The sequence below is a fragment of the Mesoplodon densirostris genome, chromosome 12, assembly GCF_025265405.1.
Source record: "Mesoplodon densirostris isolate mMesDen1 chromosome 12, mMesDen1 primary haplotype, whole genome shotgun sequence".
In the NCBI taxonomy this organism is placed as follows: Eukaryota; Metazoa; Chordata; class Mammalia; order Artiodactyla; family Ziphiidae; genus Mesoplodon; species Mesoplodon densirostris.
This window is the reverse complement of record NC_082672.1, coordinates 89,845,031-89,861,151: the sequence shown is the minus strand read 5'-3', so window position 1 is coordinate 89,861,151 and position 16,121 is coordinate 89,845,031. Positions and strand designations below refer to the sequence as shown.

General features: G+C 38.2%; 1 protein-coding gene across 1 annotated transcript in view; it reads left to right on the top strand.

Annotated features, from left to right (window-relative positions):
- The window catches only part of ME1 (malic enzyme 1), a 182,868-nt gene extending 166,998 nt beyond the window's left edge, over positions 1–15,870 (top strand). The window contains exons 11-14 of the mRNA XM_060114418.1: positions 1,497–1,639; positions 4,375–4,548; positions 9,951–10,049; positions 13,999–15,870. Of these exons, the coding sequence (XP_059970401.1) occupies positions 1,497–1,639; positions 4,375–4,548; positions 9,951–10,049; positions 13,999–14,166 (584 nt within the window). The 3' untranslated portion in view covers positions 14,167–15,870. The remainder of the gene's footprint in view (positions 1–1,496; positions 1,640–4,374; positions 4,549–9,950; positions 10,050–13,998) is intronic.
- The last annotated feature ends 251 nt before the right edge of the window (positions 15,871–16,121 follow it).

The window sequence follows — 16,121 nt, the reverse complement described above, 5'->3', positions numbered from 1 at the left end:
TTTGAAATTCTAACCTTTGGCGTTCACAAACAAAATTACGCGTTCCCTGAAGCAACAGTACCCCCTAGACGCCTAGATTTGTAAATGCAAGTAAGTGCCGTCTTCTTAATCTTACTGATGATCCCAGCTGAAGTGTGTGGTTCCCTCTGCTCACTCTGTCAACCTGCCAATACCTGGCATATCCAGCACTTTGCCAGGCTTGATTATTCCAAATAGACAGTGGTTCTAAAAGGGAGGTGGTTTGGCCCCAAAAGGAAACACTTGGCAACATCTGAAGACATTCTTTGGTAGTCACAGCTGGAGAGAGAAGGGGTGGTCAGAGCTACTGACATTAAGTGGGTAGAGACCAAGGATGCTGCTCCACAGCCTCCAATGCCCAGTGAAGCCCCCCACCCCCGCCCCAGTAAGGAATTGTCCAACCCAAAACGTTAATGGGGCCAAGGTTGAGAAAGACTGAACTAGACCCTCCTTGAAAACAGGGACCGTATTTCATGTCTTTATATAACTCAGTGTGTTTTACACTGAAATTTTGCAAAGGAGCTACTCCATTGTTTATTTCTCTTATTTGGGACGGCATCAGTGTCCTCAATAATTTAAGTTTTTATCCCATCTCTAGCTTGGGCAATTTGCCTCATGTAACTCAGTCCTTAAATCCTTAAAGCAGAAAAAAAAAAAACCCAATAACAAAATTTTAGCATAGTGTATTACACATAGTAGGCACGTAATAAATGTGCACAGTAAGATGTTTGCTATGGACAAATTTGTTGTGGTTGAAAAAAACTCAAAGACAGTTTTGAAACTTTATATCCTTTATTTTGTGTGTATATAATGTCAACCCTTACTTGGTATTATACTCCATTTCTAGAAGCTCCTGTGAAACAGATGACAATATTGAGAATAATAATGCGAACCATAATAAAAACAAATACTTACTCCACGACAGGAGTTAATGGGTACTAGTAAGCCTTTATTGTTGTTTTTTACAAAATACGTTCCATCAGGAATCTTACTTTTTCCATTTTCATTACGCTAATAGCTTTATTCTTCTGTTCAATTTTTTTCAGTGAGCCATACTTCAGTTTTATCATTGAATCGGATGATTGTCTTAAGTGTTAGCACTGGATTATAAAATATGATTGCTTTATAGCCTGAGAGACTGAAATATACTTCCAGAATTGTTTGCAGAGAGATAGTATATATTAGACACATTTATTTCCTGATAAAATTACCTGTAATCAGAATTCCTAGTGATTGGTCACTAAATTTATTAATGAGTCAAATGTTAAAGCTGTGATTTTTTTCATCGATACTTGTAGATTTGTAACCTTAAAGGTTGTTGGCATTAACGAACATCTCTTTTTTGTCACTTTAATACAAATATTCTATATTTTGTTTAGGGGTATTACAAAATGACCTGACATGTCTCATTGTTTTGGGGGCACTGGATTAATTAACCAATGATAGTCCTATTCACTGGTTTCTTATTTCTGCGTTAGGAGTTGCTGCGATTAGAGGTGCATTCTCAGAGCAAATTCTCAAAGACATGGCAACCTTCAATGAACGGCCTATTATTTTTGCTTTGAGTAATCCAACTAGCAAAGCAGAATGTACTGCAGAGCAGTGCTATAAACTGACCAAGGTAAAGCAAAAATGGAACTGATATTTTAATAGTCAAATTGTGATGCTTTATAAGGGAGCCCAGGGTATCTAAGGTGCTTACCGGTTAACCTTTAAAAATTTTATAACCAAGACTGAAAGAACAATGAACAGGTCGTGAAGGATAAGAACCATATCCTTTTTTAGAATCTTGTATAAATCCTGTTCTTCATTACAAACTTTGTAATGTTTTATTGATAATTTTCCTTAAGTGCTTTGGAAGTATCTAAGATTTAAACATAAAAGTTAAAAAGGAAAAAGCTTGATCCTAGATACTGATTAAAATAGCTTCTAACTAGCTATTCCCAAACATTGAAGCACACAGTATAAAACCACAGTCTTGTTTCTGCTTTGCTAACTCCTCCTGGGTTTGGATTTTGATGGCATGGGTGGAGCATTTGGGCAATTATTTTGATATCCAGCCTGGTTGGGATAGGAGTCCTCAAAGCTTCAATACTTCACTGTTTCCAAAAAAGTGACTTATTTTATACTGTGCTTGTATTAATATATATTTGACCAATATGTTGACAAGAGCCCTTTTTTTCCTTAAAAGACTTGAAAATGTCATTACAACAAAACAGAAGTTGAGTCACATATATCTAACACTTTTATTTTGGAAAGAAATCTAAAATGAACTGGAAAAGATAGACAGAGTTACGTCACTCTGCATAAATCTAACTCAATGCATAAATAAAACTGCATAAATGAAACTGGATGGCTCTACTTCTTTAATACTGTATCCTTAAATGCTTCTTACTAGAAATGATGAAATTTTGCAAAGGAGCTACTCCATTGTTTATTTCTGTTATTTGGGACGGCATCAGTGCCCTCAATAATTTAAGTTTTTATCCCATCTCTAGATTGGGCAATTTGCCTCATGTAACTCAGTCCTTAAATCCTTAAAGCAGAAAAAAAAAAGCCAATAACAAAATTTTAGCATAGTGTATTACACATAGTAGGCACATAATAAATAAGTGTTTAAGTAAATATTTTGTTTTGGCATATTTCAAAAGACCTCAAAATTTCATAGATTCACCTATAATAGATGTAAACAAAATTAGCCAAATTTCTATGGTTGTGTTTTCAAGTTCAAATGTGTCTGATATAAATGGCCTAAACTCTTTCTTATGATTTTGCCTAATGCTCTTATGTTGCTATATATAAAATTAAAAGTCATTTTGAAACTGAAAACATTGGTTCAGCCGAAGAATTACAGAACAAGAAAGGGGCTATCTGTTGCTGGATGTGAGTCTCTGCTGCTTCAGGCACAGGTGAAAAGTCATTAGGAAAGGTTAAAAATACAAAAAGACTGTTGAATTCTGAAAAACTGTAATTATACCAAAAATGATATGGAGAGGTTTCCTTCTCCATATTAACAGTCTATATATATGAGGATATTTAGCTGTCTGTCGTTTATTTAATACCATTCCTCCATAAAATAGGATGATGCTAGAGTGGCCGGGGTGGAGGAGAGGCGGGCAGCAAACAAGCGTGTGTAGAATGTTGCAGGTCTCTTTCTCAAATATAATTTTCAAAGGTATATATATCAAATATGTATATCAAATGATAATTCAGTTACATTAGAAATTTGCTTGTAACAAAACACTTTATCTGCTAAACAAAGCAGACTTGAAGGTATCACACTTGTCTGAAAACAAAACCTAATTTTGTGCAAGACATAAGTGTCTGATATACACCTAGATGAGAATTTCTATTTTTTTCTCATCTATTTTCCTCTTTTTATATCCTGAAAAGGTTGAATCATGTTATACTTTACCTTTATAGAAAAGGTATAGTGTGACATTTGTTAAAAATGAATAAGTTAATATTATTAATATCATATGGATTTAGACTCAAGGTTTAAGAGGGATGAAATTTATAACCCAATCTATTACCATTTAAACTATGCTTTGGGGATTTAGTGCTTTTTTAGACTTTTCAAATGCATTTCTTAGATTGTAGTGCTTTATTTGTTGAGGGTTTCCTGTCCCTGTTTTAGAAGCCTGAACGCTTCCATCTACATCGCCTCCCAGATCAGACAGACGCCTCCCTTTTGACTGGCAGTATGGAATACAGCACCTGACGGGCCCTAAGTTCATGCCATCTTTAAGCCTGTAATACATGAGGTTCCTCAAAAATATTATGATGAAATATTAAGACCAAGAAAAAAATAAAGACAGTTTTAGACAATTATTGATAATTTAATCTTATTCTTATCTGCTAACCCCATTTGTGCTAATGAATTTTTTTCCTATATGATTTTTCAGATAATTCTTTACAATACAGAAATATATAAAATTTGTCCCAGTGATTACATTGGGAGCCTGTTGACCTCTAAACTGTAGCCTAAAATGTCATCCTTTCCAAGATTCAAACATTAACCAACCTTTTTGTCTTCAGAAGCCTGTAAGTGGAAACCTGCAGTCTAGAGATGGTTGATGGGCCCGTGGGTTGGACCACTGCCAACAACAGGATGGTGGTCTTGGGGTCTCCTGTGTTTTGCATGCTTCTCCTAGGGATAGAGAGGAAGATAGAGAACAGAAATAATCACTCACTCCAGAACTTACTGCCAGCATCATGATAGCTTGCTCACACTTATCAGGAAGTCAATGAAAAATCAGACTTCTTTCTAACTAGTCAATACTTGAATTACTCTCTTATGATCCATTTGTCTGAAGATAGCCTGCCTCTTTTTACAGTTGTGTGTCTGTGTTGCAGGGTCGTGCCATTTTTGCCAGTGGCAGTCCTTTTGACCCTGTCACTCTCCCAAGTGGACAGACCCTATATCCTGGCCAAGGCAACAATTCCTATGTGTTTCCTGGAGTTGCTCTTGGTGTGGTGGCGTGTGGACTGAGGCATATCACGGATAAGATTTTTCTCACCATTGCTGAGGTATTGTAAAATCTCAAATCAGCTCATTGCAGGTTGTCTACTGTTTGATTTATTTAGTATCCCAGCTCACTCTCTAGAAGATGTAAAGTCCAAAGAAGATCAAATCTTTCCCAGTAGAGAGTAAGGGATGGGTAGTAAGTTCACATTGAGTCACTAGGAAAGATTGTTCTTCAGTAGCCAGCAGGAAGACTGTGTTCTGATTTCTTAAAAGAGGGCTTTTTTTAAATTGAAGTGCAGTTGATGTACAATATTATACGTTACAGGTGTACAGCATAGTGATGCACAATTTTCAAAGGTTATACTCCATCTAGAGCTATTATAAAATATTGGCTGTATTCCCTGTGCTGTACAATATGTCCTTGTAGCTTATTTTATACCTAAAAGTTTGTACCTTTTACTCCCCTACCCCTATATTGCCCCTCCCCCCTTTCCTCTCCCCACTGGTAACCACTAGTTTGTTCTCTACATCTGTGAGTCTGCTTCTTCTTTGTCATATTGACTAGTTTGTTGTATTTTTTAGATTCCACATATAAGTGACATCAGACAGTATTTGTCTTTCTCTGTCTGACTTATTTCACTTAGCATAATGTCCTCCAAGTCCATCCATGTTGCTGCAAATGGCAAAATTTCATTCTTTTTTATGGCTGAGTAGTATTTCATTGTACATATATAGCACATCTTATTTATCCATTCACTTGTTAATGGACACTTAGCTTGCTTCCATATCTTGGCAATTGTAAATGATGCTGCTATGAACATAGGGGTGCAAGTATCTTTTCAAATTATAGTTTTGTCTGGATATATACCCAGGAGTGGAATTGCTGGGTCATATGGTAGTTCTACTTTTCATTTTTTGAGGGACCTCCATACTGTTTTCCACAGTGGCTGCACCAATTTACATTCCCATCAACCGGGTACAAGAAAACAACCTTTTTTCTTTTTTTTTTAAATCTTCACACTTTTGATTATGTTCTGTGACAGTAATGAGACAATAAAAATTTTGTTTCCAAATTATGGAGAAGTGGTAAATATTTCTCCATGGAGAACCTACCTAGATGATGGCTTTTTTTTGGGGGGGGGGTTCATGCTGCGTGGCTTGCGGGATCTTAGTTCCCCAACCACGGGTTGAACCTGGGCCCCAGCAGTGAAAGCACCGAATCCTAACCACTGGACTGCCAGGGAATTCCCGATGATGGCATTTTGAAGATTTAAGATGACAGTCTGTTAGAGAATGAACTTATGGTTACTGGGGGGAAGGGTAGGGGGAGGGATAGTTAGGGAGTTTGGGATTGACATGTACACACTGCTATATTTAAAATGGATAACCAACAAGGTCCTACTGTATAGCACAGGAAACTCTGCTCAATATTCTGTAACAACCTAACTGGGAAAAGAATTTGAAAAAGAATAGATACATGTATATGCATAGCTGAATCACTTTTTTGTACACCTGAAACTAACACAACATTGTTAATCAACTGTACTCCAATATAGAATAAAAAGTTTTAAAAAAAAGAACATACCTCCAGTATCTATCTATCTACATATCTATCTAATAATCTTTGTATTACTGTGCTAATATAAGCATTATGGGAAAAAATATGACAGTCTGATATGGTGTGGTGAAGTGTTTATTATCCAGGGTGCAGTGTAGAATACAGGAACCACTCTAGTATTTCAAGCAGAGAAGAAATTAAAACAGAGAATTCGGTGTTTGTAAAGTCACTAAAAGGACGGAAGTGGGCTCTTCTGTGGGCCTTCAGGAAGGATTCACAGAACAGCACAGAGCAGAGCCGGTAGGGGTGCTCTGTTAGGCTACTGTCTAGAACTGTGAAGGGTCTGAAATTTCACCTTGCTTGCAGGCTAACAAGTCAGCCTGCCACAGATTCATAGATGCTGGCAAAAGACACAAAACTCTTAGGTCAGACACAAAGGCACAAGAGGTACCCTGAACCTAAGGCTCCCATCAGTTCCCCGTGCCTCGCAAACCTCAGGGGAATGATACAGTGGTTGGACCGATATTTGTAAAATCATGAGCTTTGGGTAATCGGAATGTTCACCTGGTTGATACGTCTGAGGAGGATGCAATTCATGAAAGAGGAATTTGAGTGAATTTCTTCTCTCGAAATGAAACCACTGTACAACACGCTAACTAAACCCAACCAAGTAAAACCTGATTAATGTTCACATATTTCCATCACGCAAACAGACTCTTCTTTGCGTTGTGAAAGATTTTTATGTTATTGGTGTGATCTCAAGTAGCCTAAACCCGGGGTTTTGCGCCTTGGCATCATTCTGTGAGAACAGAGGTCGGCCAGCTCTAATGCTCCTGTCTTTTTCTTCACTGCATTAAAAGCATGGTGTCTTAGAGCTTCTTTGACCCAGGAAATCTTGTAAAACCAAGTAGATGTCTAATTACTTAGGAGGGCTTTTCAAAGTTGTTCTTACATTAAGGGAAATGTAGTCGTCTTTTATAGCAGACACATCAGAAGAAGAAGATGCTCTTTTTACTCGTGGTAGCCGGTGTTTTCTTTCCTAAATAACTCCAGCACCCTCTAGTGACAAATTTCATGAAAAAAAAAAAAGTCTTTCCAGCAAATCTACCCAAGGAAAGTAATAATTACTCTCAAACACCTCTGAAGGAAAACAGTAAGATGTGGTGAGGTTACTGGTGTTATTCTTATCATAGCCAGCTATCTCTCCAGCTGAATCTCAGCCTTTCCACCATTCTCCTCTTAGGCTTCAACATGATATTCCTGTTTTTCATGCCACCTCATTGTTTTCTTTGTCATCCTTTCAAGTCCCCCTGCCCCCTTTTTTAAGATTTTTTTGATGTGGACCATTTTTTTAAAAGTCTTTATTGAACCTGTCACAACAGTGCTTCTGTTCTATGTCTTGGGCCTCTGGCCACAAGGCATGTGGGATCCCAGCTCCCTGACCAGGGATCGAACCCGTACCCCTGCATTGGAAGGCAAAGTCTTAACCACTGGACTGCCAGGGAAGTCCCTCAAGTTCCTTTCGACCGATCTTCTTCCTAGTGTTCAGTTTTTTGTCCTCACTTTTCTCTTTCCTTTTAAAGTCCACTTTCACAGATCTCACGCATTCTCTTACTTCCATCAGCGTCATTCTAAAAGGGGCCAAGTCTGTATATCCCTCTTCTTATCTTTCACCACATCTCCAGTGACCTGATGGGTATTTCCACCAAAATGCCCTGCTATTTCCTTAAATACAGATGTGGAAAACCACTCCTTACCTCCCCTCGCCCTCAATATCTGCATTTCTGTTTGTGACGTCCCCTTGCTGAGCAGGCACCGAAGCTTAGAAGCCTGATGTTCTTCTTATCCTCCCTCAACCCAAAGCCTTTAAACACACCAGGCATGTGCACACCCACGTAACTGCCCCATGTATCATCCTGCCTGGAAAACTCTGAGACTCATTCTCCACCTGTCTCAGCCGATCTTCAGGTCACGGCTTAAGTCCCACCTCATCCTTGGGTCCTTCTGTGGCCTCTCTGACTCATTTTGATCTTTCTCCTTAGCCATGGCTGTCTTTAGCAAACACTTCGTTTGATTCCTAGTTGTGTTATGCTCTCGAGAGTTTCACGTGTTAAACAATCAAGTCTTGCCTTATATTTAAATTGTATGTTATCTTCTCTAAAGACAGGAGGTCTCCCATATACTTCTTTCAAAACACCAGTAACACTAACGCAATACTAAAGCACGTAGCAGAAACTTAGTAAATACTTATTGAATTAAATAGAGCTATTTATCAGTGAGAATAAATACAGTACCACAGACACACCTCTAGAGGGGGCAAAAAGAAGAACGTTCTTGTCTAGATTATATTTTGTAGTTAACAAAAGTAGCATGTAGGAGATCTAGGTGAATGTTTTGTTTGCCCACCCCAGATCTAGTAACTGTTAGGATTATTGTCAAAGTACTAATTGGGTCTCTTATGGAACTAGTAATGTCATTGGCACCAATCTCAAAGACTATTCCTGCACATTTTTATATCACAAAGAGATTTTTGGATCTCTCGGTCCTCTGGACGGTCTCTTGGACCTCTGGTGCTCCCTGGGGACAGCCCTGCTGGCCCTGTGCGGTCTGTACAGCAGCCTGGAACAGTCTCCTCCCTCCTGTTCACATCTGGGAGGCAAACCTGGGCCTCCTACCCTGACACCCTCCTCCTAAGTCGCCTGCTCTGTGTTCTCTCATTCTCCTCGCCCCACCCTTTCTGCTGTCTGCCCAGAGGGCCCTAGAGAGATCCCCACTGACAGCAGCTCCTGGAGGAAACTGATTCATATAAGTCACTGGATAACTGAAAACCCAGTTTGATATAATACTATTATCTAACATATAATCCAAATTCAAATTTGCCAGTTATCCATAAAAAAGACCTTTATAGCCTCTAGACTACTCTTTTCATCTGCAAGAGCATTTCAGCCTTTCTGTTTCTTTTTATGGCAGTGACATTTTGACAAGTACAGGCCAGTTGTTTTTTACAATGTTCCTCATGATTTAAGCTGTATGGTTATAGGCTTTGGTTTAGGTTTGCCTAATAATTGAATCCTTCTCAGTGAATCACATCAGGAAGCACATAATGTCAATTTGCCTCATGTTTTTAAGCTACTTTATTGAGGTGTGATTGACATAACAAAAAGCCATATATCTTACAACTTGCTGAATTTAGAGATAAGTAAGTATACACCTTTGAAACCATCACCACAATCCATGCCATCCACAAATCTGTCACCTCCAGAAGTTTTTTCCCACCCTCTTTATTATTATTATGAATGTGTATGTGATAAGAATATTTAACACAAGATCTACCCTTGCAGCCCATTTTCATGTCTACACTGTTTCCTTTAGAAATAGGGAATGGTTTGGGGACAGCAAAGGCTGAGGCTAGTTAGGTGATTTGGATGATCCAGAATCTGTATCCTGCTTTGCCATGTGAGTCGGAAATAGCTCTCTCAGCCTCCTGCTCTACCTCCCGTGCGAGAGTATGTGAGCTGGGATCAAGGCCTGACCAGCCTCTCCTCCTCTGTTTTCAGGGTCATTTTTCCATCACTTTTCTCATCCTTCTCTGCCTTTCTTACCCTTCTTCCCCCTGTCCCTCTACTGCATCAAACAAGAAAGCTGCCAGCGTTTCATTGTACAGTAGAAAAAACTGGGTTAAGAGGAAACCCAGACGCTCATCCCCATCTTTTTCGCTATTTGTCTTCCCCCACCAGTCACCAAGCCTCTCTGAGCTCAGTTTTTCCATTGAGAAAGGGAGAGATGCAATTGGATGATGGCGTTAATGGGATCTGCTTTTATCCATGACCATTCACCATTATCCTCACAACTATCACATTCTATGGTATGAAGTCTTTTTTTGTCTTTTTTTTTTTTTTTTTTAAGGTTATAGCTCAGCAAGTATCAGATAAACACTTGGAAGAGGGCCGCCTTTATCCTCCTTTGGACACCATTAGAGATGTTTCTCTGAAAATTGCAGAAAAGGTAAAACCACTCTTGTTTTGAAGCCTCATTATTTTCCCTTCCACCTATGGCTGAATGTGCATGTTTAGGTATTAAAAATCCACTTCCTTGAAATATCTTATCAACTTATTATGTCAGAAGTCAGAGAAATGAGGCCTGGTGCTTCGGCAGAGCTTAGGAACTATGTTTGATCCTTAGAGATGGGTTGAATCATTAATTTCCCCATCCTTTTTCTCTCCCATAATTCAGATAATTCAGCAGGGTTTCATTTCAGCTAAGCTTCCTCCACTTGGCCTTTTTTTTGGTCGGTATCTTCCATATGACACTGAAATAGTCACCACAGTATTGCACATATGGTAGAGTGACAGACCTTGAACCACCTGCCTTATCCACGTCTCTGTGGATGTGTGGCACCTTGAAAATCACAGTTGATTATACTGGGCAGAAAGCGAAACAGTGAGAACAAAGAACTCAAAGCTGGCTGGCGTGGCCGGTGAGCTCTTCAGGGAACTAGCCAAGAAGAACCTACATTTTCTACAACTAAGACGAGAGAGAAACTGACTCCTTTTGCAGGCTAGTTGTATTCATTTACTAGGGCTGCCATAACAAGGTGCCACAAACTGGGTGACTTAGGCAACAGAAATTAATTTTCTCACGGAGGCTAGAGATCTAAGACGAAGGGGTTGGCAGGTCTGGTTTCTTTGGAGGCCTCTCCCTGGCTTGTCGATGACCACCTCCTTGCTGGGTCCTCATGTGGCCTTTCCGCTGTGTTTGCACATCCCTGGGGTCTCTTTGTGTGTCCAAGTTTTCCGTTCTTATAAGAACACCAGTCAACTTGGGTTAGAGCCCACCGGAATAGCATCATTTTAACTTAATTATCTGTTTAGAGGTCCTGTCTCCAAATACAGCCCCATTCTGAGGTACTAGAGGTTAAGGCATCAACATTTTCAGGTGACGTATTTCAGCCCACCATAGTCGTCATACGTTGAAACTAGGGTTTCTCAACCTCAACGCCACGCACATGTGTCTGGGTAACTCTGTCACGGGGGCTGTCTTGGGCATTGTCGGATGTTTAGCAGCATCCTTGGCCCTTATTCACCAGATGCCAGTAGCCTCTGCAACAGGTGTGACAACCGAAAATGTCTCCAGACATCGCCAAATGTCCCCTTGGAGGCAGATTTGCTCCTGGCTGAAAACTAAAGAGATTGGCAAGTTTATCAGAACAGCACCATTTAGATTTCATATGTCATGATTTATTTTGTTGATTCAGGGTAGATGCTTCAAAAACTAAGTAATCCTTCAAAAAAAGACTTCAGATAATCTGCTTGGTTATCTATTTAGGAAAGAGTATGCTTATGTTTTCTCCTAATTTGTATCTACTAGTTTTAAACTAGTTTGAATTATTAATACACTGAACATCATATTATCACTTTAAGTTCATTTTGAAGGGGTCAATGAAAAGGAGTAGCATATGATCAGAGGGGTGAGTAAGAAGACGAGGGACAGCAGGAGAGTATGAAAAACTCAGATATTACACCTAGAAAGAGGAACGAATGCTGAGTGGATAAACAGAAATTGGGAAACCTGGACAGAGAATCAGCTTCAGGAAGGAAGGTGATATAAGTAGACTGCAGGTTTGTGGTATCCATGGCAGCGGGTTGGCCAAAAGGTTCGTTGTGGTTTTTGGTAACGTCTTACAGAAAAACCCAAACGAACTTTTTGGCCAGTCCAATACGTTCAAATGTACAATTCTAACAAGTAGATGGTGATGACTGAAACTTAAAGAGGCTGGATGTAAAGGTGGTGGATCATCTACACGTGGTAGCAGGTGAAGCTCTCGTCTTCCAGAGAGTCTGGCGTTGACGAGGAGAGAGTGAAGATTTCACTGAGAGAGTGCATCGTTAGTACAGTGTGTCCTGGGAGCAGAAAGAGGAATGGATTTCCACAGAGTCTGTGTCAGGAATGAAACAGAACATTTTATTATAAAAAAGTGATACAGCCGTTGCAAAAGAGGCACAGGGGAACTTTTGGGGGTGATGGAAATGTTCTGAAACTGGATGTAGTAACAGTCGCCCAACTCTGAGTTTATAGAAATAATCGGATTATATGTTAAAACTGTTGAATTTTGTGGTCAGTGAATTGTAACTCAAGAATATCTGTTAAAAACATAGTAATACCACATCATAGGCACTCTGAAAAATAGAAAAGAGGAAAATACCTGATATTCAACTTTTCTAAAACAAGCATTGTCATCATTTTGGCATGTGTGTTTGCTTGCAGTCTGTTTTCATTTGTTTGCTTTCTTTTCTAACACTGTTGTAATAACGTGTAAGGGTGTATTCACATACTTTTGATCATGCTTTTTTCATAAACATTTTTCCATAATACAGCACAGTCTTTATAACTTTAATTTTTTCATAAATGCATAAGTTTACATTGAGAAGAGATACTTAATCGTTCTGATATTCTTCAAGATCACGCTTATTCAAGTAAGTCTGTCATACAAGTAGCTCCTTAATGATTGCTTTCTTAAAAACTGGAGTGAATTAAAGAGCACATATAGAGTGATTAATTTTGACAACAGGGAGAATCCATTCTTCTCAAAAAAAGTAGAGGAAGAGAATGTTTGAAGATACGGAGGAGACAGTTTGAGTTGAGGAAAAGAGAAATTGAGATCATCCTCTTTGATCAGTTGGAATTTTCTCAGCAGAGTGATGAGAGTCAAATGGAGACGTGAGGAGGGGAAGGTTTGAAATTGACTTCGGGGAAATTGACTTGAGACAAAGTTTTTTTCGTTTTTGATTTTTAAAGGGTAAAAGCATAATGTGCAACCACATGGGCCCAAGTAAGGTTAGGAAAAGAATGACATGGCAGGAGACAGCTCTGAAAGGAGAAAACCAGCACTGAGGGTTCCCCACAAAGACGTGGAGACAAGGTTCTGTGATACCAGCAAGGTACAGAGCACGGAGACTGGCTCCAGAGCCCCGCTGATTAGAATCAGGAGACCCTGGGATAGAGAAAGAGGTTCCGTAGGAGGCCGTGGTCAGAATCGGGATTGCTGAAACTGCAGGGTATCTGAGTTCAAATTTAGCAGGGATTTTCAGGTATTTAGTTCAGTTAATTATCAGTCAAGTCATTTCAAGGCTGTTAAGACCGACTTATCTGAGAAATTCTGGTAGTATCACCCATGAGTAAATCTGTACTATTCACACTTTCCTTTCTTGCTGATACCGTAGTCTACTCTTGTTACATGATTTATAATTGCATTTTCACTTTATATCTTCTTTGTGATTATGTGTTCTATTATAATACACTTAATTTTTTGGAAACAGACAAGATATAAATTAGAACTTAATTTTTTGATACATAAAAAATTCTTTTTTTTAAATTGAGGTATAGTTGATTTACAGTGTTAATTTCTGCTGTATAGCAAAGTGATTCAGTTAAACATATATATATATATATATAGATAGATATACATATACATACATACATACACATTCTTGTGCTATACAGTACGACCTTGTTGTTTATCCATTCTATATATAATATTTTGCATCTGCTAATCCCAATCCATCTCTCCCTGGCCCCTCATTCCCCCTTGGCAACCACAAGTCTGTTCTCTATGTCTGTGATTCTGTTTCTGTTTTGTAGATAAGTTCATTTGTGTCCTATTTTAGATTCCACATATAAGTGATATCATATGGTATTTGTCTTTCTCTTTCTGACTTACTTCACTTAGTATGATCATCTCTAGGTCCATCCATGTTGCTGAAAATGGCATTATTTTGTTCTTTTTTATGGCTGAGTAGTATTCCATTATATATATATATATATATATATATATATATATATGTACCATACCTTCTTTATCCATTCATCTGTTGCTGAAACAGATAAAAAATTTCTGACGTGTGTTCACCATCATCTCTATCCATTAAAATAATTAATATTCTTTTCTTATTTCTAGATTGTGAAAGATGCATACCAAGAAAAGACAGCCACAGTTTATCCTGAACCCCAAAACAAGGAAGCATTTGTCTACTCTCAGATGTATAGCACTGATTATGAGCAGATTCTACCCGATTGTTATTCTTGGCCTGAAGAGGCCCAGAAAATACAGACCAAACTTGACTAGTAGCTTAATAGCTGATATTTCTAACTCCATTAATGAGATCTTGAAGTCTTTCATAATTTTCAAAGATTGGAATCTTTTATAATGATTCATAATACACTAGAGTAAGATAATTTTACTTTAACAATCTAAAAATTTATGGAAGAATATTAGTATACTTTACAGTAAACATCTCACTAGACAATTTTGCTTCATTTACTTTATGGTTATTTATGGTGTCTATCTTAATTATTTTGCCCAAGTTCTGTTTAAAAGCTGTTGTAACTACTACTGAGAAACCCATCATTTTTATATAGGGAGCTAAGGGGAAGACTAAAATTAGTAATAAATTGGTATCAGTATTAAAACCCATAATTCTTTTGTTGTTCATTTTATTAAAAATCTACTTTGTAAAAAAAAGATCGAAATGAATTTAGGCATAGACGAACTTTTGCTAAAAGCAGAAACAACACTTACTCTGTTGCCTAGAGAAAAACAACTCCTCAGGTATTTTTATTCCAATCCTGGATTATATCTGTTCTTTTTGTGCAGCTGAATTCTAACATTTCTAAGAAAGACCACTGCTGTTTACAATGCCTTGTGCAGCCTTAGATTTTAATGTTCTTTCGACACTGTTCCATCTCCTTATCACCTTGGTCCTCAGTCAGAAATCCCTTCATAAAAGCACCTTTCTTTCCCCCTGACCAAGTGGTCAGCTCCACACCATTGCTGCTGGGCCTTTGTGGACCATGGCCCTATCCTGAGGTTGGTGCCTTCAGCTGAGCACAGCCTGAGAAGTGGGCAGAGCTGAGAAGAGTGGGTGAGCTCCTTGAGAAAGGGCTGCCTGTGGAGTTGACGTCTTCAGACAAACACAGACAAACATCCCCAGAGTCAAGGCAAGCTGGGTTCCCAACTGAGTGACCTGACCTAAAGTCCCCTTGATTAGCTCAGGTAATTAAGAGCTCATTGTGTTACAGCAAACTCACTTTCCTCTGGGTTTGAAGAAAGTTTTGTAACCACTTCCCCAATATCAGAAATTATCTTTACATCAGATATTAAAAATATTCTAATTACGATCAGTAGTTACAGCCCAGAAATGAATGTTAATTTCAGGTTTTACTTTTGAAGTTAGTAATTGAACCAATGGAAACAACTGTAAATTCTTAATCTCAGGTTCAGTAACATTTACTATTTATTTATAGAATTCATATATGGAGACTTTTTTGTTTTTGAAGTAATGCTTTTAAAGAGTGTAAGAAGATGTTCAAGGTAAACTATAGTAGTACATGATTTCATTAAAAGTTGAAGGTTACACAAGTTGTTTTAGGTGTCAGTAGAAGGGGTAGGGGTATTTCTGAAGGTAACATTTAGTCAAGAGTTTCCTCAATATAATTATTTTGAAAAGATCCGGAATGCCTATTTCTCATCTAGTTTCCATGTTGTCTTGTAGTTCTAACTAAATGTATTTACTTATGCAAAGATTTATTAAAGCATAGAAACAGTGAATGAATAAAATTATAAAATAGTTGTCTTTTTTTCTTAAAATATTGTTACACTTAAAAATGACAATGCTGGGTCTTGACAGTCATATGATAGGGAACTTGGAATTTTAAAAATATTTCAGTAGCTAATTTCACTATGAAATTCATTCATTTAATATATGTGTAGTCATATTTGCTGTATACTGTTATGAATGTTGTCCTTGTTCTCAGAGAAAGGTAATGAAATAAACATTCGATGATTACTTAACCAGGTACCAGGTAGTCTATATGCCTTATCCTATTTAATGTAGTCCCCACAATTCCCTTAGGAAGTAGATAGTTTAAGTAATGTGCCAAGTCCACAGAGCTCATAAGTTAAGGAGGAGGACTCTAAATCCATGTTTACCTTTCTCCATAGTCTGTTCTCTATTCACTAGAGTACAGTTAGAACAGCACTGTCGAATGGAAAAAAACAAAGTGAGTCACATGAGTAATTCC